The sequence below is a fragment of the Zeus faber genome (genome assembly GCF_960531495.2).
Source record: "Zeus faber genome assembly, chromosome: 6".
NCBI classification, from domain to species: domain Eukaryota; kingdom Metazoa; phylum Chordata; class Actinopteri; order Zeiformes; family Zeidae; genus Zeus; species Zeus faber.
In genome coordinates this window covers 4,871,074-4,897,038 of record NC_137201.1, presented here as the reverse complement: position 1 = coordinate 4,897,038, position 25,965 = coordinate 4,871,074, and the positions used below count along the sequence as shown (strand labels likewise).

At 41.4% G+C, this 25,965-nt stretch overlaps 2 protein-coding genes across 2 annotated transcripts; one reads left to right on the top strand and one right to left on the bottom strand.

Annotated features, from left to right (window-relative positions):
• Window positions 1–671: 671 nt before the first annotated feature.
• On the top strand, window positions 672–11,237 carry LOC307231585 (Fanconi anemia group A protein homolog; the record flags this gene model as incomplete). The annotated part of the gene is made up of 11 exons (XM_080002350.1): window positions 672–752; window positions 1,709–1,768; window positions 1,875–1,979; window positions 2,176–2,291; window positions 6,269–6,434; window positions 7,619–7,681; window positions 8,495–8,594; window positions 8,742–8,817; window positions 9,023–9,173; window positions 9,263–9,346; window positions 11,139–11,237. The coding sequence occupies exons 1-11, from the start codon at window positions 729–731 to the stop codon at window positions 11,235–11,237; spliced, it is 1,044 nt and encodes a 347-aa protein (XP_079858476.1). The 5' UTR covers window positions 672–728.
• Window positions 11,198–19,735, bottom strand: znf276 (zinc finger protein 276). The gene is made up of 11 exons (XM_080002412.1): window positions 19,205–19,735; window positions 18,524–18,839; window positions 18,373–18,419; window positions 17,816–18,205; window positions 17,045–17,126; window positions 16,793–16,879; window positions 16,195–16,314; window positions 15,821–15,896; window positions 15,351–15,468; window positions 12,619–12,718; window positions 11,198–12,276 (listed from the first exon to the last, which is right to left on the bottom strand). Exons 1-11 carry the CDS (start codon window positions 19,434–19,436, stop codon window positions 11,988–11,990), a joined length of 1,857 nt encoding a protein of 618 aa, XP_079858538.1. The 5' UTR covers window positions 19,437–19,735; the 3' UTR covers window positions 11,198–11,987.
• Window positions 19,736–25,965: the final 6,230 nt, after the last annotated feature.

Genomic DNA, 25,965 nt, shown 5'->3' with positions numbered 1-25,965 from the left:
ATTCAGTGGAATGTGCAGCCAATATACTGTAATATTCACACATGGAGCCTTTCCTATCTTAATTTATAAGTGTTACTTCCTCAAGTTTTGATAATGGTGATACACGTTATCTGCTTACATTTTGATGACATGTAGCTTTTCAGTTGTAAATAAGAAACACACTGCGCCACTGATATCTGTCTTTTTTGAATTCTCTGCTGACGTGACGCCGCTTTGGATGAAAGCTAAATGACTAAATGGACATTTCTGAAGCGGCCGTGACACTAATCGTTATTTCGTCCGTCGTAAGGAGTTGGTCTATGAGATGCAACTGGCCGGTTGTCGTAGCAGCCGCACAAGCCGAGACGGCGCGTGTCACTTCCTGTTAGATTTGGTGTCCCAGCGCTGCTCCTCTGACTCACCGAGCATCGGCCAAGAACTCAGCATGCAGCACACGCTTCACACCTGGAGCAGGTCTACCAAACACGCACACACACATTGAGACGCGAATACACTCCGAAAAAGACACAACTCACATACGTGTGTGTGTGTGTGTGTGTGTGTGTGTGTGTGTGTGTGTGTGTGTGTGTGTGTGTGTGTGTGTGTGTGTGTGTGTGTGTGTGTGTGTGTGTGTGTGTGTGTGTGTGTGTGTGTGTGTGTCGCACAGAGTCCTCCTTGCCCTTCCAGCGGAATTGTGTGTTAGGGTGAGGAATGAAAGAGGAAGAGAGACTCTGGACTGTAGTGCACTGATGGAGCACGTAAACACATATCAGGTACGACACTGCGCTGTTCTATGTACCATGTTGAAAAGCGACAAACACTCCTCTGAAAAGCAAACACCAGGGATGCCTTGAGACAATTAGTTTGTAGATATTACAATGCAATGATTGACACTGAATACATTTTCTGTATGTATGTAAATAAAGCAGGAAGTCCAGGAGTAATGATACTAAGTTTTGACTCTGTAAAACAAAACAGCAGGACATCAAAAGACATGAAAAAAATTCTCAAAATAATATGAATAACCTTTATTTGTACAGTGTAGCACCTTTCATACACAATGTGAAATTCGATGTGATTTGCATTCAAAGACGGGCATCAAATAGCAACAATAAAAGCAAAGCAAACAACCAAAATGCATTTACAAAGAAGAAGAATAAAATTATCAAATAAATAAAATAAACGGGGCTAAAAATAAGCTAATAAAAGAAAATACACAAAATTGCATTAAAATAAATAATCAAAGAGGCAAAATGCATTTAATATATAATAAATATTGTACTCATTTTCAAATTTGGGGTCATGAATTTAGACTGAAGGATCACGATTGTTCCTCACCAAATGTTTTTTCTTGAATGACTGGTCTTGAAATAACTTTGATTGTCAAATAATTCTCACTGGTGGACTTGCCCACAGTCACCAACGTAGCGTGGCTTGTGAAATTTTGGAGCGCCAATCATTCATAGTAAAGATTTAAGCTACAACAACCACTTACGCGCCACCGCAGTCAAAGGAACTGACCCAGACGGAGTGGCGGGTCCAACTGACTCATATCGGAGCAGGATGAGGGTGGAGATTGGTGGCATTGATGTTCTGACCCCCAAGGTCATTGTCGCCACCGTTAGAGGAAGTCATCTCCACCACAACCTTCCTTCATGTAAGGAGACAATAGAATTGACTGTCTTCTTCCTGTCCGTTCGTCCTTCTCCTTTCTGCTTCCCTTCATCAGAGGAAGGTCTGCTCTCCGGCTGGACTTGTGCCCTATCACCTCACCGCACATTTCCTACAGGTAAGACCGCCAAAATTCACCCCCCCACCCCCCGCCATCATCCAGCTTGGTTTCTCCCTCTTCTTACACTTCCTCCCTTTCAAATCACTCTTTTTCCATCCCCCAGGGAATGCTGAGCGCCAGTGTGCGCTGCGACCACCCGTCCAGAGAAGTCGAAAGGGCCTGGTCTGAGATCAGCCTCTGTTGTCCTCTGCTCCTGGTCTCCACGGTGGTACCGAATCCTCTCCTCTCCTATATTAATATCACAAAGCTTTCACTGATATTACTCTTAGTGGACTCGTCGTTAGTGATGTGTGTGTGTGTGTGTGTGTGTGTGTGTGTGTGTGTGTGTGTGTGTGTGTGTGTGTGTGTGTGTGTGTGTGTGTGTGTGTGTGTGTGTGTGTGTGTGTGTGTGTGTGTGTGCACAGCACTGGTGGGACCGCCTGTCCCCTGTACTGTCTTCTCTGTGGCTTCGTCTGCATGGAGAGGATCTTCTTCCGGAGAAGCTGCGTCTCCTTGCCGACTGTCAGCACTGGGCCCGAAGGTACAGCTCTTCCATCCCATCGTAGGCATCAGCACATTATGGAATTGTCCTAATTGTCCTCATCAAATGTGTCGACTAACGCAGCGGTCCCCAACCTTGGGGAAAGAATAAATAACTTGCGGGCCTCCAGATGTCTGAGGTAAAGACGCTCGCTGAATGCTGACCATCGCTGCCTCGTCTCAAATCCCAGCGGTGCTAGTCATTCTCTGGCTTCGGGGCGTGGCTTCCGGTTCAAGCCGCAGACTGGCTATCCGCCCTAGGGGATGGGGGGAGGGAAGCCGGAAGTAGTTCATAGCAAAGAATATGCGGCTCTGTCGATACTGGAATTACGGTCGATGGCCAGCGAGTCCCGCCTCAAAGTTGGCGGTTCTACACATACGCCGGTTCCAGAGTCGCGTTGCTGCGGACTCGCGATATAAGGAGTGGTTAATTGGAGAAGAAAGCGGGTACAATTGGCCACCAAATTGGGAGAAAAACGGGGGAAAAATTAGAAACAAATTTAAAGAAAGAATAAATAACTTGTCTTATTTTCGTTTTATTGACTCAGAATCTTAAAGATGTTTTATTTTGAAAATGTCATGACATCCTGTCATTTTCAAAATAAAACTTTCAGATTTTTTTTTTGCACGTCAGGGAAATTGTCTAGGTTACACGATACCGTAAAAATAAAGCCCACAAGCTTGCTAAAATGAGTAAAAAACAAACATCCTTGGAGAGCTTCTTCTTTGCAACGGGGAAAAGGCCCAATGAGGAGACAGAAGAAGAGTCTGCTACCGCTAAGAAAAAGAAAGCCACATTTAAAAGACAATAGCAGGAGTCCTATCTAAAATACGGCTTCATTGCGACAGGTGATTCATGCTCGCCGAACCCCCTCTGCATCATATGTGGTGACAGGCTAGCAAATGAGTCAATGAAGCCTTCAAAACTACTTTGGCACTTGGAGACACGGCACCCGGCATTAAAAGACAAGCCGTTGGAGTTTTTTTTTAAAGGAAAAAAAAGTGATAAGAAGGGACAGAAGCAATTACTGAAGGCCACCACATCAACTAATGCAAGTGCACTGAGAGCTTCATACTTAGTAGCTGATCGCATTACCAAGGCTAAGAAAGCCTTCACTATTGGTGAAGAGTTGATCCTGCCAGCTGCCAAAGACAGTCTGTCGGCCAGCACCGTCACAAGGCGAATTGACGAAATAGCGGAGGATATTGAGAAACAATTATTGGAGAGGGTTAAAGAGTCCCCGTGGTACGCAATCCAGGTGGAAGAGTCTACGGATGTTGACAACAAGGCATTACTACTGGTTTTTGTGCGATATATATATCAGGAGGATGTGCATGAGGACATTTTAGGTGCACTTTTGTTGCCGACCAACACCACAGCCACAGCTATTCAAGTCACTGAATGATTACGTGTCAGGAAGACTGGACTGGTCCTTTTGTGTTGGCGTATGCACGGATGGAGCTGCTGCCATGACTGGGCGGCTTTCTGGGTTCACCGCTCGAGTTTGAGGAGGTTGCACCTGAATGCAGGTCTACACACTGTGTCATTCACAGGGAAATGCTGGCTAGCCGGAAAATGTCACCTGAACTTAACAACGTAATGCATGATGTCGTTAAAGTTATCAACTACGTCAAAGCACATGCCCTTAACTGGCGTCTGTTTGGGCAGCTTTGTGAAGAGATGGACACAGAGCACAAACGCCTTCTCTTATAAGGTGGCTATCTAAAGGTAGATCACGGGACAGAGTGTTTGAGTTACGAGAGCCGCTGCAGAGATTTCTTTCAGAAAAAAAGTCACCACTGGCAGCACATTTCAGTGACATGGAATGGGTCGCAAAACTCGCTTATTTATTTGTGTTCAACCTTCTTAATGAACTCAATCTATCGCTTCAGGGGAGAAGGACAACTGTCTTCAAGTTGGCAGATAAAGTAGCTGCATTCAAAGCCAAACTGGAATTGTGGTTGCGGCGAGTGAACAGAGGGACATTTGACATGTTTTGAACAATGGCAGGGGTTTTAGAAGAGACTGAGCCTCGGCCTCCATTCTCCAAGATGGTGAAGGATCACCTATCTTTGCTTTCGAAAGAGTTTGAGCGTTACTTCCAAAAAACAAAAGACCCGCAAACTGGGAAGGAATGGATTCGCGATCCATTTGTGAACGCAGCAGGTGAATCGAGCACGCCCGTGCTGGAGGAAGATCAACTGCTGGAGATCGCAAATGATGGCGGCTTTAAAAGGTTATGTTTGAGACAATAACTCTGTCGACATTCTGGATCAAAATCAAAGCAGAATATCCTGAGATCGCCACAAAGGCACTGAAAACCCTGCTTCCATTTGCAACATCATATCTTTGTGAAGCAGGGTTTTCTGCAGTCACCGCAACTGGACATTCGGAACACACTTCAGGGGTCATTGTCTCCCATTACCCCGAGATGGGAGCGTCTCGTTGCAGAGAAACAAGCCCAGAGCTCCAACTGATTCAGCGTTATGGAGAGTTGTAAATTGTATGCACTTTATGTTGTTTTATATTGTTTTATTTGCTTTAGTTGATCCCGGTGCCATCTATTTGTTCTTAAGAATTTTTGACCTGGTAGTTTAACGATCAATCACATTTTGCTTAAAATGTTTCCTGGAAGAGGTGTGTTTTTCCTCTTTTGGACGAGCGCAAGCTAGATTCTGATGTCTGTTTTCCAAGACTTGAAATGAATAACAAGACTAAACTTGAATGTTTAATGTTTTTTTGCTCACAATAGATTATTATAGTTATCCAGATAATACGTATCCTGTTGTTTTTAATGCCGTTTGGCCTATATTTCCGTCACGCCTTGATAGCCGTCTGACGTATTACCGGTCCACGGCATAAAAAAGGTTGGGGACCGCTGGACTAACGAGTCCCAGTCGGGCTGGAAAAAACGAGTTCCATGTCTGAAATAACAACCTCATGTAACAAGTGAATCAAATTTGACCCCAGGTCTTTGAACTTTGACCCTCTTTATCTGCATAAAACCCACCCTGTAGACCGCCAAGCTTAGCGATTGTGGAGGAAAAAGAATTTGAAACACTCACTTGAACAGCAAGTTCTTTCGTTTTAAATGTGGTGTTAAAGCAAGAACTCTAACTTTTCTTACTTTAAAATAACAGCTACAGAATCATTTTGATGGTTCACTGACTTGTAATATGGAGAATGGCACCTCTTTCATTCCCACCCACCACCCCCCCCCCCCCCAAACGCCTGTTCTTGCACTATGCAACTTTGGTGTTTGGATACGAAACTGTGGGAAAAGTGTGTTCCGCTTTACGGCACTACGTCACTTCCTTGACATTTGGCTCCGGTAATGACATTTTTTTGTCATGTAAAATGAATAAAAAAAAACCAATGAATTATAAACATGCCGGTCAAAATGTCCGGTAATAATGCTCCTACAAAATGTAGGCGCTCCACCTCCCAACAGCGCGGATGAACAGGCCAGTGGTGCGCCCAGCACCCGGCCCTCACTCTCATTGCGCCACGGGGTCTGTTTCACCCTCTGACTCGTGCGTGTGTGAGCCGATTTCCCGGGCCGAGCACATCCGGTACCTGCACTGGTAGCAGGGGGGCGATTGCCACGCCCTCTCTCTCCAGGGGAGCGGTTGACTGAGTGCTCGCTGAAGCTGCCAGGTCCATGCAAGGGGCGCTGTAACCTAGGTGTACGTTATATTGAGTCCCTAACATGGACGGTTATTGAAACGTGATCGATAGGGTTCAGATTTGTCCGGTAAAATAAATTATTTTTGGTCACCAGACTGAGTTTTACGACAGTGGCGTAAAAGTGCAATTGCACTCAGAAACTGTAGGAGCGCAAATACCAACAGTACCATAGTGCTGCTGATGTGAAGAGTGTATGAGGTCATTGGACCTTTACTATTCCATGGCAAACCTCAGCCAGTCACCTGAAAGACTTCACTCGTAGTTAAGACTATTTGTACGATGTTCCGCAGCTCTCTGCGGGGAGTGTCGCCCGCCATGCCCTCAGCTCCACCCGTGCTGTTGGCCGCCAGCCTGCACCGGGTCTGGGTGGGCCCGGAAGGGCGCCAGCAGGAGAGCCGGAGCTTTAGGGTTGCCATGGAGACGCTGGGACAGGGGAAGGACGGACAAGAGAGACAGGTAAATGGAAGTCGCTGCTTGACAACGTAATGTAAATGAGGGATCTCACTTACATGGCCCTGTCTGTTTTTAAGTAGATAGACAAGTGTTGTACTATGGTGAACAGGGAAGTTGTGTTTCCTCCGCTCAGATACCCCTGTAGTACCTCTGTCGCCCACTCATGTCAGTAGGGGGCAGGAGCGAGCTAGGTTGCTACCACTGGCTCGAGCAAAACTGGAAAAGAATTTAAGACAATTATAGTAGATCATAGTTTGTACAGTGTTTTTATATATAACTATTATTTCAAAAGACACCTGTTTATTTTCATGTCCGTATTTCAAAAGTTAATCTGTTTTCACCATCCACACTGCACATGATCATTTATTTGTGTCCCTCAGTTTGGCTTTCCCCCGTCACACCCTCCGAAACAAATGGACTGTTGCTTAATGTGACATCAAAAAGAGGAAGTGATGTCATTTAAGCCTTCAAACTCTGTTCAATTTTGATATTGTTTATTCCTGATAATTTGATGTTTTATCATGTTTGATTGGTTCTCTTAAGCATAACCTATCCGCCCTGTCACTGATGATAGATACAGAAAAGTAAAAAAAATAAAAATTGATATTTATGGAGAAAAAAAACATGTTATTTATTGATAATTATTATCTGATGAATTTATGAATTGTGAGTACATTTTTTGGATTAAATGTTCCACCCCATCACAAGTGATGCATGTGTGATGGTTGATGAAAAAAAAAACAAGGCTTTTATGCCATAGGTGGGGGGAAAATGTTTTCTGTGAAGTTCAACATGTACAGTATATTATATGACGAAATGTCAAAAAAAAAAATTCTGTGTTATTGATCATTCTGAAACCAGAAAGGCCAAATGGCAGCCATCTCATGGAGCGCCCCTGTTGACTACTGACTATATGATTTAAACTGAGTGGTTTCCCTTTGACAAAAACATGTTGTTTTTTTCTGTTTATCACTATTTACAGTATATTTAATATTTTCAGTATTAAGATCAGAATTAAGGAAAGCAACTTTTTTTTGTTATCTACTTGTAATTTTTTTCCCTAAAGAGTTAATCTTGTCAAATATGACCTTTGACCAGATACTACTGTGTTTGTGTGTTTTGGGGGGGTTTTTTTGTTTTTTTTTTCCACCTTTTCTCAATACTTCACTTACATTTTCTCCTGTCAGGTGCTGGTTTTCCTGCTTTTTCTGTGCGTTACCGACCTTCTGTCAACGATCCTCTACCCACAGGTACAAACAAGCAAGAAAACAATGGACACACGGATCAAAACCCTGACAGTTCAGGCTTTTTTTTATTTTTATTTTTTTTAATTTGTTGTTGAGGTTTTTTCTTTTATTAAGTATCAGCTCACGTCCCTGTCGAATTCCAGAAATATCGCCTAATTTAGTTTCAATTCAAATTCCAGTCCGATTCCATTCCGACGTTTACTTCCATGCAGGGTGATGGAAACGGCCTGCTGTGGCGTACAATACCGTCCTAGAAAAACAAATCTGACGTCAAGATTACATCATCCACGTTTGTTTGTGTTTGGGTACAATTTCCTCAGGGCATACAAATCTATTGTAAAAGGTGTGTGTGTGTGTGTGTGTGTGTGTGTGTGTGTGTGTGTGTGTGTGTGTGTGTGTGTGTGTGTGTGTGTGTGTGTGTAAAAGAGATTCCTTGTCGATTTTTTAGCTAATTGCTGTTTCTCAATTAGGCCTCCTCTCACAAATAACCCTTTTTCCAACCTCCTAAACACTGACGCGAACAAACTGCTAGGATATTATCAAGGTTATTCTAGTTTATATTATTGTATGACAGGATAGTTACTGAATTGGAAACACTTTTAAGGTCTTGTGCATCTCAATTCCACATTTTCTACTGATGATAACGGGGAAGCAGTCGTTTAGAGACACTTTCATGTTGATCAAAGCTGGCTTGTGTCTGAGCATCTCCCAAGATTCTCCTTATTTTTGATCTCTCTCCATTACTTCTCTCAAAGGCCTCCCACCCCGTTTTCGGGATGGGAGATGTTGCTCTAACACTCTTGTAATGCCGTTCAGGAGAAGGGCAGGCAGGTGGCCGGGGAGGTGTGCGCCGCTACCCTGAGCGCACTTGTGGACTCAGCCGACTGGCTGCTGATCTTCAAGTCTCCTGCGGCCGGTACAGCGTCACGGTTTTTCTTGGGCCCTTTACTCGAGCCAGACATCTGTAATTGGCCACTGTAGTCATTCTACTGCCGTCCTGTTTTTTGTAACGTAAGAATGTGTGTGTTGTACCCCTCCCCCAAACCCCATATCCACACACTAGAAGAAGGCCTTTACCAGTCTGTCGACTTGCTGGCACTGGACGAGTACGTAAGGATGAGGCCTTTAGCGTTTTACAGGTAAGCGGCTGTTCAGCCCAGTTGATCATTTGCTTTGGACACAATAGAGGAAGAGGATTCTGATTCTGTCCCACAACCATTTTCTTATAGTCTCAGGCCCCTTTGAACCCTGGTAGTAATAATAAGTGGACTCATCAACAAACATGGTGTGTCCCAGGGAGCCATGCTACTTTTTTGCAAAATGATTTATACTCTCGATCTCTAGCTTACTGCTAGAACAGAGCCCAGAGCTGTTGGAGAGGGCGGTCAGGTGTCCAGGCTTCCTCCACACCGCTGTCCTCTGCTACACCTCTTTGCTCCAACTTTTCCTGGATGGACACGCTCCTCATCCAATCACAGAAGCCCAAACCCGAGAGGCGAGTTTATAAATATATGGTAATGCCACACACACACACACACACACAACTCAACGAAGGAACCACAACTCTGTTTGTGGTTCTCACAGATCTTGGGCCGAGCCCAGCGGTTCCTACTGAGCAGCATCTCCCAAACTTCACCGGCCGCTCTCTCCTCCAGCCAACTGAGACAGGTAACCAGAACACACCACACGCTCGGCCCGGGTGTCGAAGTTCAATACTAGTAAGGGATTATGTACAGCAAGCCGGTCGTTATTGCAAACTAACCCCTTTTAGGGTGATCTGGAACAGGCCTGACTTGAGTTTGGCCTCTCCTCCATTCAGTTGCATTGGTGTGGGGAGCGGGGATAAAAGTCGTGCCACCGGAGGCACTTGACACATTGGTGGCTTGAATTTTGAAACGCAGCAACACCCTTGGTTCTGGTTCTGGTTCTGGTTCAGTGTCGCAAACTGAAATGTTCATTTTATTTTTTATTTTTTGTTTTTTTTATTAATCCCTCCGTGAGAAATTAGTTTGCTGCATTTCACCCATCCCAGTATCTCACGTATCTAGGAGCAGTGGGCCATCACTCAGCGGCGCCCAGCTCCCAATTTCAGATCATAAACGACAAATGGTCTGAATGGACGTTTGTTAAAACTTTGACATACAGTCCCCGGCCACTTAATTAGGTACACCTTGCTAGTACGGGGTTGGACCCCTTTTGCCTTCAGAACTGCCTTAATTCTTGGTGGCATAGATTCAACAAGGTGTTGGAAACATTACTCAGAGATTTTGGTCCATATTGACATGATAGCATCACGCAGCTGCTGCAGATTTGTGGGCTGCACATCCATGATGCAAATCTCCCGTTCCACCACATCCCAAAGGTGCTCTATTGGATTGAGATGTGGTGACTGTGGAGGCCACTGGAGTAGAGTGAACTCATTGTCATGTTCAAGAAACAAGTTTGAGATGATTTGAGCTTTGTGACATGGTGCATTATCCTGCTGGAAGTAGCCATCAGAAGATGGGTACACTGTGCTCATAAAGGGATGGACATGGTCAGCAACAATACTCAGGTATGCTGTGGCGTTTCAACCATGCTCCAAGGCAGGATGGATCCCTGCTTCATGTTGTAAACGTCAAATTCTGACCTACCATCTGAATGTCCCAGCTGAAATCGAGACTCATCAGACCAGGCAACGTTTTTCCAAACTTCTACTGTCCATTTTTGATGAGCCTGCGCCAATTGTAGCCTCAGTTTCCTGTTCTTAGCTGACAGGAGTGGCACCCGGTGTGGTCTTCTGCTGCTGAAGCCCATCTGCCTCAGGGTTGGACTTGTGCGTTCAGAGATGGTATTCTGCATTCCTTGGTTGTAACGAGTGGTTATTTGAGTTACTGTTGCCTTTCTATCGTCTCAAACCAGTCGGCCCATCCTCCTCTGACCTCTGACATCAACAAGGCATTTTCATCCACACAACTGCCGCTCACTGGATACTTTCTCTTTTTCGGACCATTCTCTGTAAACCTTAGAGATGGTTGTGCGTGAAAATGCCATTAGGTCAGCAGTTTCTAAAATACTCAGACCAGCCCGTCTGGCACCAACAACCATGCCACGTTCAGAGTCACTTAAATCCCCTTTCTTCCCCATTCTGATGCTCGGTTTGAACTTCAGCAAGTCATCCTCCCCATGTCTACATGCCTAAATGCAATGAGCTGCTGCCATGTGATTGGCTGATTAGCTATTTGCGTTAACAAGCACAATAGAAAACCTGTTTACGTACAGTATTTCCAAAATTAAAAACTGAAAATCTGTATTGAAGTCAATGTGTACATATGGAATGTTTTCTATCCATAATAGTTTTTCTGTATTTCTATATCTATAACCCTTACACACACACCAATATAGTGGAACTGTATCATCATGAAACATGAGGCTGATGGTTTTGGAGTCTAAATGAATAAAGATGTGTGTTGCTCTGCAGCTGGAGTCGCTGTGTGCAGAGCTGGATCCCGAGGTCGCTGCAGCGCTGACAACGCACCTCAGCCCACACAGCCTATGCCAGGAAATGGACTTCTTCTGAACCAAAGGTTCTTTCTTTTTCTGCAAGCGCCCACCACTATTGTAGACAGTCGCTCATTGAGGCTCTCAAGCCCGGAAGTGGGATGTTTTCCCACTTGATGAATGCGCTTTAACATGTTCACCCTGGACTATTAAACACAAAGACTGTAGCCCGTTCCTGTTCTGATGATGATTCTGTGGTAATATTAAGTCCGGACTGAAAGTTTATTTATTGGCCATGTGGTACAAGTTATACATTCTGAAATTCTCAAGCCATTCTCTCTTCCTCTGTAACTTAAGACTTAATAGCTTTTATTCTTGGAATAACAATGCAATGCAACAACAAAGAAAATTGAATGTTGTGAATTGAATTGTCAGCAGTACATGGTCATAACGTATCAAATGTAGTTTATGGCGACGGCGTAGATGCAGTGATATTGAAGTATTGCCAGGAAGTTGAGAATGTTATTCACGAATAAAAAAGGAATATCTTGACATATACACACGCACACTTTGATCACATCGGAGTCACTTACAAGAAAGTCATTTGCGGTAACAGAGGAAATGAGTGTTGGCAGGGGGTCTTCTCGTCCATTGTCAACAACGGCAAAAGAAGGATCCGCTTAACCTACAAAAGTGGCGGATCGTCCAACGTTTAATGGGAAAGAGACTTTGTTCCAATCAAAATGAATTCACCAGTTTGTGGAAGCGAAAAAGCAGTCTGGCAATTCCTTTAAAAACGCTGGCGTTGAACATCCCGCCTTCCCGGCCGTCATCTGTCCTGGTCTTGCTGCAGAACCATCTCCTCAGTCTCGATGATGGCCTGGACGTCTGGGTAGGGCTGGGGGTGCGGGTGGGGCTGGGGGCGGGGTTCGCCTCTCAGGGCCTCCCCCTGCGTCAGCGGGTGCACCATGGACATGTGGACGTTGAGGTTGTGGGCCTTCTCAAAGCGCTTGCCGCACAGCACGCAGGCGAACTCCAGGTCGGCCTCTGCCTTGTGCTTGGTCATGTGGTACTTGAGGGACGCTCGCTGGCGGCACTGGAAGCCGCACACCTCGCACCTGGCGGAAAGATTTATCTAATTTCACCTACGATTATGCATCTGATAAGACTTCTCATTCACAGGCTAAAGTTACAGATGTTTCACGGATTGATTTTACGTCAAAGGACTTTACTGCGAGTAAACAGCCTAAAAAGAAAACTAATTGGACCCATTTAGGGATGGTTTGTCATCCTTGCAGGGTTCATATAAATGAGGTTCTACCGTAACGTTTATTTGACAAAATCCAGATTATAACTTTTTCATTATTGGTATTTTGGAACAAAAATGTGTTTACTTCAACTAAGTCGTGGTCACTCTGCCGTGTTCTGGTATCAAAGAGACCCGCAGCTGGAGTACTTACTGCAGAGGTTTGGCTCCAGAGTGGCGCATCTGGTGAACCGAGAGGTGTTTCCTCTGCTTGAAGGTCTGACCACACTGATCGCAGATATAGTTTCGCTCCTCTGGAAAAGTGCAAGATAATGGCATTAGCAGGGTGAGTTTGGGGCTCAGCTCCAGGCTGTTCAGGTTAACAGGTATGAATTAAAAATGAGCTGACAGCCCATTGACAAAAGATATTTAAGAAATGACATCAGCATCTAATATGACCAACATCAACTATTTTTTACTATCTGCAAATCATCTTGCCTGCAAGATTAATAATTCTGCTATATTTATCCACTATGTGATTCTATCAAAATGTCTTTTAATGGACAGTGCACATGCTTTTACACTCTGTTTCCAGAATAAATAAAGATGCATAAACACAGTGTCACATGTTTTCCTGTTTCTGTCACAAGGTTTCCTCCATATCAGCCTTCAGTTTCATGTTTGCACCGTTCACCGTTCGTATATTTTCAAATACAACAAAAGCAAACCAATTGAATAACAGCTGATACATTTGCACCCATTAGTTGTCATGTCCCTTTTAATGATACTCTTACTCCTTGTTAATATCTAATCCCCTGCATAGCAGAGAAGAAACATTCATATGGGTGGGGGTGATATTGTTTGCATTAACAAAAAAAAGTGTTTGGAAACATGAAAAGCATGATGTCGACGTGGCTTCTTATTTCAATGCGCTATTCTTTATCCAAAATCAATTTGAATAGTGCCAGACCTCATATTGGGAGCCTTCTAAAGCTGCATTTCCACTCAAAGTACCTGGAGCTTTTATTCCCAGGAACTAAAAGGTTCTTTCAGCCCATTGTTGTCTGTGTTTCCACCACGGTCTTAACACACGTGAAGATTATTCAAATTAGTCTGCTAGTGTACGAAAAAGCGACCATTTCATTTTTCATTGCGACGATAGAACAAACTGTCCAGTAGATGGCGGTAATGCAGAAAACTATACACCAACCAAGACATGTTGGTTGGTGTATGTGTGTGTGTGTGTAAATAATAATAGGGCTGTTTGGAGAGGGTTCTTTTCTTAAGAATTAATTTCATTTAATTTCCTATGAAAATAATAGGGACACGTTATACATCATTTTAACACTGCTTAACAAAGAAAATTCCAACAGTAGAAAATACTTAATATATTCACAGCTGTGGTAGTATTTATGGAACCCTCTTTCCCTTCCAATGGATTTAAATGTACAGCAAGATTATTTTGTCGACACCAGTCTGATGGACCAACACATCCATTCACTCTTACAGCTGATTGACCTAGTACAACATTGTCTTACACAACCTAGGGGTACTTTCTAACATTTGCATCTTTCATTGTTTTTTTTTTTTTTTTTTTTTTTTTACTCTGGAAAAAGTACATTAAGTTGATTTCAAAAATGGTAAACAATATCACTGTATTCATGTACAGAATATAAAAACCTTTGAAGAAAATGAGATAATAAAGAAGAAAAAAGGTGAAAAACAGTCGATGAGGTTTCCAGTCAGTAGTAGAGGCGAGTATACAAACAATGTAAATTAAATTATCAATAACTAAAAGCAAGGACAGTTACAACACTCAAAACTTAGCTCAATAGTGAAATTTACAGTGGAAGGGGTATTGAATAAAATCTGGAGGCCAGAGAACCAAACTATAAAAAACAGTCTGTTTGCGGCTACAGATTTTTTTTTTTTGTTGTGTCTGAAATAACATGCTGCAAGTACTTGTCCAATCAGAAATGTTCAGCACCGCAAACCCCACCCCCAAAGTTACATTTACATTTAGTAATTTAGCAGACGCTTTTATCCAAAGCGACTTACAATTGTTCAAACACCGACGGACGCAGCCATCAGGAGCAATTAGGGGTTAAGTGTCTTGCTCAAGGACACTACAGCATGCTAGCAGGAGGAGCCTGGGATCGAACCAGCAACCTTTAGATTACTAGACCACCAGCTCTACCGCCTGAGCTACCATCCCCGTCATTCCTGGACTTTTGAAAAGTACTACCCCCGAGCAGGGACATCAAGCGTTTTCACACCAAACAGTTGTGGAACTCTCTGAGGGGAACTAGGATGTGGGGAGGTCCCCAGAGAACTTAATGCCTTCAAAGGCTTTATTCCTGGTTATATTCCCACTGCACTGGAAGTCTGAAGTGACGCCAGCGAACGGGGTTTCAGCACCTGTTCCATGTTGAATTTACTCTGTAACTTTCACTGATTTGCAGCTCATCAGTCCACTAAAATCTGTTGCCGACCAAATTTGAGGCGAGAAAAAAGCCAGTTGCTGGACCTTCACTCATATTAGATCTACAAGGCGTCATTTAAAAGTTTGTTCTGACTTTCGTAAGGCACAGGCTCGCATCAGGACACCGCAAGGGATTACGTAGCGCACGTTAATTCATTCAATGAACATCATAAAATAAATTAAATGAATACATCTACTATAAAAATATAAATTTGATTTATTATTTTTTTATTACGGCTGAGTGTACGTGGGCTGGTCCCCATCCAGAGCGATGCGAGTCGACCAGGCAGACTGTCCTCATTTTTGGACGCTCCAGAAAACGTTAAAAGAAAAGAAAGACAAGCCTGAACCTGAAAGCATGACTGGTTGATCTTCTTAATGTGGTGTGGTGACTTAGCCAGTTAGTCGCTGAAGCCATGACTCGCACGTTGATCATACTGGTCATAACATCCACCTCCGCTCACCTGTGTGGATGAGCTTGACGTGTCGCTGCAGGTAGCGGTCGATCATGAAGACCTTGTTGCAGCCAGGGTGAGGACACGGCCGCTCTCTGTTCTCCTCATGTTGCTCCTTAATGTGCTTCTGAGTAGCAGGACAACAACAACAACTTTAGACTTGGAGAAGGCACAAACACTGTTGTGAAATTTAAGTCATGGTTTTCCCAAGCATCAGGTAAGTCCCAAGACCTTAAAGCGAAATGGAAGTTGTCTACAACGTGACCGTATATGTTCCTTTCCTTAATGTAACATTTTATTTTTCCATTGACTTCTCCCATTTCTTTCTGGTCACAAAACATACTTCTGGATAAATAACCTCCAACTACATAACCTAATCCAAGTCTTTACATTTTCTTAAAGCCAAGTCATGCAAATTTGAGTCCAAGTCATAATAACACATGACCAAAATCTTGTGCGTACGGCGGCTTCATCCTGACCTTTAGGCCGTCGGTAGCTCTGTAGACCGCCGTACAGCCCTGATACAGACACTTGTAGATATTGGGCAGCTCCTCGCTGAGAAACAAAATACACAACATGATTGAACCGGGATAATATGCCTAAGTAAGCATGTAGGAACACATAACTGGAAAAAGGCTAAACGTTTAATAGGCCATTATCATCTCAAATCACAGACAGCGATAAAGGTTGATTCAGTTTTTCAGAGTTAATTAATCAAAGGGGGAGGGAGGGGGAAGTGTTATAACAAAAACAAGAAAAAAAAGGGAGAATCGAGTTTAAATATTAATGACGTATTGGCAGAGAGGTCCCATATTTATACAGTCCCCAAGAAACAGTCCCATGTGCGTAGTACCCTTGGGGTTTGAACTTGTTCTTCCAGCCGGGTTTGGGTCCCGGCTTGCCTTTGACTTTGGGCTCCTCTTGCCTGTTGGCCGCTCGTCTTCTCTTGTTGGGCGCGGTCACTCCACGGGGCCTGAGAGACACATGGAGAAGAAACGCTGAAGCTCAGAGCCTTTGACCTTTGTGCCCCCTTTGTTCATGGAATCCATCACAGGGATCGGATGATTCTATACTTTTAAAAATTGTGATTTAAAAAGTCAAACCTTGAGCAAAAAAAATATTATCTACAAACAACGCTGGATGACAGTTATTGGAAGTATTGTGTTGGAATGGTGTTCAGATGTTTAGTACTTATTTTATTTGTTTTACAGTTGTGCAAAATAACACTTCCACTTTCTAAATTATATTTTAATTATATCCCATTTAAGTTCAGTGTGAAATTCCTACTAACAAACTACATACTAAAGTACAGAGTATGCAATTAATGCTTACCAGCTCAGAGAAGTGTACTACCCTTGTGTATATACACCATGATCATCCAAACTAATGTGAAATCACTAATTCAATCCGGATGAAAGGCTAAGACGCAGAAAAGGTTTACATCTCCACACCTCTTCTCCTGGAACGGCTGGAACAGTTCGTCGTCGGAGATGATCCTCTTCCTTCCTTCCTCAAATTCCTCCTCAATGGACAGGTCTCTGCCGGTCGAAGACAAACACATATCACCAGGCAACCGTGATCTAACAGCTCAAGAGTGAGTGTCCCAACGCAAGCATCTGTATCTACGACACCGGAGCCGAAAGAGAGGGTGAAATTGTACAATTACCACAGTGGTGATGGTTCAGGTGTGTGCTGTAACTTACTTGTCTGAAAACTCGCTGTTGACATCTCTGTCCTCCGGCTGGAGAGGAGCCGGGGACAGTGCCTCGTCGCACGCCGGGAACTCTTAAAAGAAAAAATTGCAAATTCAAACAAGCCAACAAAATCCATGCCATCACAGAAGTAAAATGGTACAGGAAGTAGTGATACTTGCCTAAGTTTAACAGATTAAAAATGATTTACGATTCTGAGGAAAGACAGAGACCGGGCAGGCACGCAATCTTAAATTACAATAGTATTAGGACTGGGTTAAAAAAAAAAATTATGTAATACATAATATTATATTATAATAATATATGATATTGATGATATTACAATTCTGGAATTGTAATATCTTATCGATTGAAAAATTATATCGTTTCAATTTATGAATCGATAAGATTACAATTCGAGAATTGTAATGTCGATACTTTGTTTGGAAGTTGTGCAACCATTTGAATATTTACGAAGAAATATAAGATGTATGTATTAGAATTTCATGAAATTTCATGAAATATTTTTGCAATAGATGTCAATAGTACACTGCAAATTTGGTGTAAATTATCATAATGGATAAAATGTCAACATAACGATACGGAATTTGGATCCTAAGCCATTCCATCAATATCAGATCGAATTGATCCTGCCCACCCACACTAAACAGTAATTTACAAAACTGGACTTATTGCTAGTTCTGTTTTCTAAACGGCTGTTCAGACATCCCCCCGACGTGGATCCTGGATTGAACAGTAAGTATTGTGGCCTTTCCTTCTCACCATCAACATTGCTGTCGCTCAGACCTGAACTCTGGGTCTGCGGCGTGGCTGCGGCTGGAATCGTCTGGGTAGCACCAGTCCTTGTATTCCCACATTCCTCCTCCTCCTCTTCCTCCTCCTCGTACCCCCTCCCCAACACGCCACAACTTATGCTGGCTGCGTATCCCGGCTCGCCTGCCGTGGGGCTGGCGGAGGCAGTTGCGCTGCACTGAGAGTCCATGACGTAGCTGTGGCCGTCCGCACAGCCCCACACGGCCCGGACCGAACCCCAGCGTGGGCCTTCCCGCACCCCCTGCAGGTCGGGGCAGGACTGGCAGCCAGCCCCGTGGCGGTGAGCCCAGGAGACCAGGCTGTGGAGGCACTTATGGTCTAAGGTGAAGGACGGCGGTGCTGTGGCAAGGAATCAAGTAAAACAATCAATGGAAAACAGAGGAAGAAACATTAGGTCCATTAAATGCTCCGTCGGGTAGCTTTTAGATAGATAGGTATGTCTGGAAGATTTCAGTGATTCCCACAATAGCAGTTTTCGAAGAAGAGGTACATATTTATTTACTTACTTGTTGAAGCAATATTCATCAACGATGGGGGACACTTTTCATACTTCCTGGGGAAAAAAAAAAAGACAGTTTGACACACACACACACACACACACACACACTGGTTTGTCAAATCCTCTGAGTAGCTTGCAGTCTCTCCTGTCAGCCTCACCGATCTCTGGTGTTCTCCTTGCCAACAGGCAGGAGATTGACCCTCTGCAGGAACCTGAGCAGGATGCTGTGGCACTTGTAGAAGTTGGCGTGGCATTTCTTGCAGATGAACTCTGAGAGCCGCGGGTCGCGGTCCAGCGGCACCCCCACCAGGTGCTGGAAGTCGGAATGGAAGAGGAGGGGCGGCTGGGCCGCCACGTCCGGCTCGTCATTGTGGTCTTCGACCAAATCCAGAGGCCACTTGTTGAAGGCGTGCCGCAAGCTCCGCGGAGAGAACTTCCCGTGGCAGAGCCTGCACAGAGCTGTGGGTAGCCTACCTGTGTCCATAGGAAAATGTCCGTTTCATTGTGAGATCTTAATTAGTTTTGACTAGTTTTTGATCTCTTTTGACCTGGTCTTAAATGTCCTGTGTGTGTGTGGGAAAAAAGTAAAATCTACCCTTTCCCTGTTTTTACATAGGAACAAATCTTAAGGAGGGTTTGAAATGCTGTTTAATGTAAATACATGTGTATTTGTTAAAGTTAAGCCATTATGTTACAGTACTTCTGAAAAATCTGAGGTTTTTGAACGCACCCTTTCGATCACCATTCGATGCCAATTTGAAAGCCTATGTTCGCCATCACCAGCTCTCCCCAAGCAGTTGAGATGCGAACAAACTCCACTAAAAAACCCAAAGACTCACCTGAACTTTTCGATCTGTTGTCAGTGTGGTTTGGCGTCACGTCCACCGCCGTCATGGCCGTGTCCAGACGCGAGGCCTTTCCCCTGGAGACGTCTTGGTGACCGGGGGGAGCTCCCCTGGTCTTCCGTGGTCTCCCCGATGGTTTCTTCTTAACCTCGCTGGCAGCGAGACTCTGAGTCCTGTCTGTCTGCGGAGCATCGCACAGGCGAGCCCGCCTGCCTTTCCTCTTCATCACTACTACTTGAACGTATTAACTAAACATCGATGAAACGACATAAAGATTAACTATCACCTGGAGCCTGGACGCACAGATCGCTGCTAACATGAGCAGGTCATGTTTATTAGCTTGTTAGATATTAGCTTGCTAACGTTTGCTAGTTTTTTTATTATTATTTAAGTTACAATGCCACTATATTTCAAACGCAACTGTACCACTATGTGTATAAATCCTGGTTCCCCACGGTGCATGGTGTTGTTTTCAGTACAATATTCTGCTTTTGCACCAGACGAGCAGTTGCATCTAGATATGTAGCTAGCCCGCAACTGTTTACATTCAAACCCGGAACCGGAAGTGGGTTTAAGCCATTTTAACTAAATAATGGGAGAGAAATATGTAGCGCCGCCTCTGTTTGTCCTTTTATGGGGAATATATTATTATTTTTATTTTATTTTATTTCTATTATTATATATTTTGTACTATATTTATCAGCTGGACTCCTCTTGTTATTGCTCAAAAAACATTGTGATCGCCTTGGCTTTGATTCAAGATTCAAGATTCAAGATTTTTATTTGTCACATACATATACATACTTCCATACATATATGCAGTGAAATGTAATAGATCCTCTGAGCTTCCTTTTATCTCCTTGTTTATTGGGCGAAAGGTATGTGGAATGCGACAACCGCAGTACACACAGACATGGTTTGATCAATACCAATGTACGTTTGAAGCAGAAATCAGTGAAAAACTGTTGCAATTAGACCAGGAGTAGAAGAATGTTGGCGCTATTTGATTCGCGAGAGGGGGACTTTGTGACATCGTCATCCAAAGTTATATAAGTCCAAGCTTTGTCTTTTGGAAGTAATTCACATCCAGCCACCTGCGCCCTGTGGACGGCATAGCGTTTGCTACAGGTAGACAGACAGCTTGAGCCGATGCTGCGTTTAAAGGAACCTCTGAAAACTGTAACTCATGCTCTGTTTTACAAAACCCCGAAAACTATAATCACAGTCACAGAAGGCGTTTTCGCACCACAGGAAGTTCTAAGAACCTTTGGGGGAACCGTCCTTTTTTTTGTGTCCATACTGCATGATCCAGGAATGATCATAATTGTTTAAACACCGTTCTTGAGGGATATTTAAACTAAAGGACACAAGATGAACATGCATTGATGCAAGTGCACGGTGATTGGTCTACATTTAAGTCCACAGTGAATGTAAAAAGCACATGAAAAATAAGATCCTTTGTTTAAAGTACACATGTCTTTATTAATACACTATTTATTTCCGAAACGTTAAATCTACGTTAAAAAAAACCCAGCTTCCGCCCGACCTCGTAGTGGACACGACCCCCTCGGAGCGACCCCCTGAGGTTTTTCTCAATGCAACCCAACCAAGTCACATCTGCAGTCAGTAAAGAAGGAGTGGACAGAACACCCATCCTTAGAGGTTAGTCATACTCGTGTTGTAGAAAAGACCAAACAAATCTTAGAAAACCTTGAAAAAGTTAGGAAACGAGTGAAAGAAATGATGCAGCGCTCAAAGTAAATTCAGAAAACTCATGCTGCGTTTCAGATTACTCCGAAAACTGTAACACATACCTAACAGGACTTAACTGGACCCTGTGTATTGCTGCCTGCAGCCATATTTATTATTATTATTATTATTATTATTATTATTATGGTTATTGTTATTATTATTATTATTATTATATTATAATTATTATTATATTATTATTAAGGATCCAGCCTGCACTATTGCTGTTATTGTTTGGCAGCCCCTTATTGTTATTGTTCAGAGAAAAACATTCTCTGAATTTTGAAGCCTAAAACTATCTGCAACACCAACTTCGGCATAATACACAAACACAGTATGTTTTGTTTGAACCACGCTGTCAAAAAGACCTCCTGGTTGAAGTTTCATTCAAATCGATCAACATACGGAGCAGTTATTAGTAAAAACTTACCAAATTTTGAACGATTTTAACATAGACGAGCCAGTACACCAAAATATGTTCAACCCAAGTAAAACTATCTGGAACACATACTTTGGCATAAACTACGAACACAATTGACATGTCGTTTAAACTGCTATGTCACAAGGATCTCGTGGTTTAAATTTCCTCCAGATCGATCCACATATGGAGCAGATATTAGTGAAAAACCGAACAGATTTGACCCGAAATATTCAGTTGGTCTTGGTTAACACCACACATCTCTAAGATTAACGAGATGAGATTTACAGTAAGACACTTTATGACGTCATCTTATTATTTACCATAAATGTACAGATTCCGATTGAGAATGTCCAGTTGGACCGTGTCCATAGGGCAGCGTGGAATGGGTCTTTAGCAGACTTTGCAGTCTTTAGAAATAACCAAACCATTGATTTACGTGTGTATTTATATAGCTTCTTTCCTGGTAGATGTCGGTAGATCTGTTAGATCGATATTTTAAATCCGTGGTCCACATTACTTTGCCGGATGAATGAAAAAAACAACAAGACACACAGTTTATTGTAGAGAGTGGGCTGGTTGGAATTAGCCCACGAGCAGATGGACATGTGTCATGACAAGGGCTCCTTTCCTGTGTGTGTTTGTGTGTGTGTGTGTGTGTGTGTGTGTGTGGGTTTTACCTGTTGCTCGTTAGACCAACCAACAAGCAACAGGTATGCAGCCACACTGATCCTGGGCCCAAATTACCTAGACCCAGGTCAGGTGTGGCTGCTCAAACCACACCATCCACACACCATAACATAATTACAAACAGAACTACTACAACGATTTTCGTATTTCATGGAAACGGAACTTATTGTAATCCAAGAAAAAAACCTCAACTCAACTTTACAAAAAGATTACGTAAATTCAACTGCTATCGTAAATGAACTTGAATGTCTTAATTGACATACACAATGCCATCTAACGTCACAGAGATCCGGGATGTACTTCAATTCAACAATGTTATAAGTTATAACGACGATAAGATATAGTTTAAAATAAAAAATGAAATACTTTTTTGTTATAAACGTCATGTATAAACATTTTCCTATAACTTAACCTTACAAACTGTAATAAAAAGGCAGAAAGAGTTTGTGATCTTGACAAATTATTCCATAATAATTCTAATTCCAAATTAATGTTAAAGTTACATACATTTCTTCTGCATTACAATATAGACAAGTTATCTATTAAACTGAATTTCACAATTGTACATTACTAACTTAAAAAGTACAATAAAGTAGTAATTACGAATAACATGTATATATGTATATTTTTAAATACATGTATTTATTGTTATTGTTAAGAAAGGTAATCACAAAAACTATTTTTGTTATTCTTACAGATGCCAATAAAGAAGCCATTGTCAAAAAAATCCAGTCATCAAGGTCAGTCACAATATTTAAAAAAATAGTACTGAAGAAACATCTGATGAAAAAAACGCTAATGGATTGATTTTCAATGAAGGTGTTGATTCCCATACATATCGGTGTTAAGAGGTTCAATTCACCAGGACAATTCACAATTTGAAGAAACCAGAAATCAACAATGTACAGCTATGAGTTTTACAGCAATTCTGAAAAACAAGATTCAGAATGTTTGCACATGGACACAAATGACGTAGACAATGTTTTGATTAATGGAAATAACCTTTATCAGGATATGAAAGTCTGGCCAAATATAAGGTAATGTAGTAAGATACTTTATTGCAATAACAGAATTGCCATTAAGAAGAACTATGTTTAATATAACATTCCAAATAACCTATGCTAAGCCGTTTACTGGCTGCATTGGTGTAAATCACTAGAACTCTGCGTTGTATAAAATACTGTAGCTATGCCAATTGATAGAGCTATTAAGAAATCACTGTTAAATAATAATGATTCATGTTTATTAACTATTGCAAGAAACAAAATTGGCCTGTATGACTATGAATCACCCAGTAGTTCTCTAGCTTACTACAACAACATTGAATCTGTCCATCATTTCTGAAATAGTAATAATTCATTCTGTCAAAGTCAACCGATATTTGAAATCACCGGACTACAGACAGATGTTATTGACACACAACACTGAGTTAGTGAATACTGTGAACCATCCAGTAGCAAAAACATATACAAAAGACATGGATTCCACCCCACAGAATTGAAAGATACACATGATAATTCAAGTTTTGTGCCAGCAACTGTACCAAAGACGTGCAACAATATAAGAAATCACTTATTTACTGTCACTACTGGCCATACCAAAAATGTTTTAGACAATGAAGAAATACAGAATATACATATGAATAGTAAAGATAATGAAACTAAATACAGGGTGCGTCATGAAGAACCAGTACTAGTCATTAAGTCCAATCATTAAAATAATACTTTTAGAACATATAAATCTATAGTAATGAGCGACCCTTCTGAAACAAAATTCGTTATGGCCGATGGTAACAGCTTCTTTAGGGCATTGTTATTTGCAATAACTGAAATGAAAGGAATCACAGAAAAATATTACTTGTGGTGGTGAAACACATGAACAAAAACTCCAATTAGTACAGCAATTATTTAAGACATGACTGCTTATCTGTTGAAAATTATTAACAATTATTACATGTCAGAAGATGTGCTACTGAAGTTGAAATACAGGAAGCAGCAGATGTACTAGGTGTAGATATATATTTACATACTGTATATTAATAATAAATGGTTAAAATATTGTACGTCAAAGCCACAATTTAAAATGGAGCCATGAATTGACTTGAAACATATCTATGAATGTCTTATGTAAGTTACTATCTTATTTTATGTCCACATGTAGTAATTGTAGAATTATCTTTACATTTTGTAGTTCTGTAGTTCTGTGAAGTTGTCTTTATACCAATTTTGGTTTTGGTGTCCACTTTCCGTGATGTGTTGTTTAGTGGCCTTCATGTCATAGATCGCCCGCACTCTAGAAGTCAGCAATGATGCAGTGCAACCTAACCCTAACTATAACAATGTCTATCATGCACCATTACCTGGTAAAATACAAAACTACCAACTTAATGACAAATATTTCCACCATCCAATGATAATTTTCCAAGTTAGAGAAAATTATAAAAAAGGTAAATGAAGGTGAATAATTTAGTTATTTACCTTTGTTAATATGGCTTAGTTTTTCTAATACATACATTCCAAATGTCAAGCTGTTGGTATAAAAATGTGCATCCCAAACATTGTCTTTTTTTATTAAACAACTCCATACAACACAATGTTTATAAAGACTGTTTACTTTGACAACTTAATACAAGTTGTCCATTTTATTTAACATTGCCTAAGATTGCCATCTTAATGAACGGTTATTCATTGTCGTGTGATCTTTATAAATACTGTGATATTTGTTTGATTATTTTGTCCAGCTGTTTTGACAACTGTTTAATAAAACAATTATTTTACATGTCTTGTCATTTCTTGTCCGAATTTCCAAATCCACTCTATTTTACAAATTATAAACAAAATTATGGCTGCTATATGTTACAAATAACTGACCTTTTATCACAAAAATCACAGATTATGTCACATTACTCAAGATAAAAACTGCTATTGTGGCCAGATAGATAGAGTATTGTCTTGTAGGACAAGTGAGATGAGAATCAGGCTGAACCTATATAATTGAATCCCTCGTTTTATGCCTGTTTAGGGAAAAATCTTCAAAATGTAATTTGCAAATCACACGACTAAAGTTGCCCCTGTGTATTGCTGCCTCCATCTATTGCTCTTCCTTTTTTTTTTTGATTACTCTCACCCTCAACTCTCATTACAGGCATGTTTGGCCTAAAGGTTTCCCAAACATGACAATCACAGAGCTAATAGACATGTTGAGGTGGTTGCCTGCAATTATTATTGTTATTATTATAATAATAATAATAATAATAATAATAATAATAATAATAATAACATGTATTATTATTATACATATTATTGTTGATAATATTCACAATATGTTTGCTTTATTTTGAAATTATGTATTTTTTGTCATTTATGCCGAGTGAACCAAAATGTTCAGTGAATATAACATTGGTTAGGGCAAAATATTACTGCATTAATATTTTGTATTGTATTGTGTATCAAATTAAAAGCCTAAGAAGCCGATTAACATCTGTAAAACAACAACAACAACAACAAAAATATATATGTATAATAAATAAAATAAAATACAACTTTTCGTGCATTACTATTTCTGCTTTAAAAAAAACCCCTTAGTGTTTAATAAATACATGGGTTAAATCGAATCACACAGATTAGATAAGATATTATGCTTAAGTTATATTAAGATATATTTGATCATATAGCAATGAGTTTTAATTTACGGGTGTTGTTAATCCCGTCCGAAAATCCCCCTGGAAGTGACGATGTTCTTTATTATTATTATTATTATTATTATTATTATTATTATTATTATTATTATTATTATTGGCGCTATTTCGGCGATTTTGCTGCATTCCACTAAAATCCAGACTCGGAAAACCCGACCTCCTATTTGGGTAAGTGCAAAGGAACGGTCATTTATGTCTTTC

Coding starts and splice junctions, on each gene's coding strand:
- znf276 (XM_080002412.1), bottom strand. CDS start 19,436: ATGAAGAGGAAAGGCAGGCGGGCTCGCCTGTGCGATGCTCCGCAGACA. Junction 18,840..19,204: donor CAACAGATCGAAAAGTTCAG/GTGAGTCTTTGG, acceptor CTATGGACACAG/GTAGGCTACCCACAGCTCTG. Junction 12,719..15,350: donor CGTCAAGCTCATCCACACAG/GTGAGCGGAGGT, acceptor GCACTTTTCCAG/AGGAGCGAAACTATATCTGC.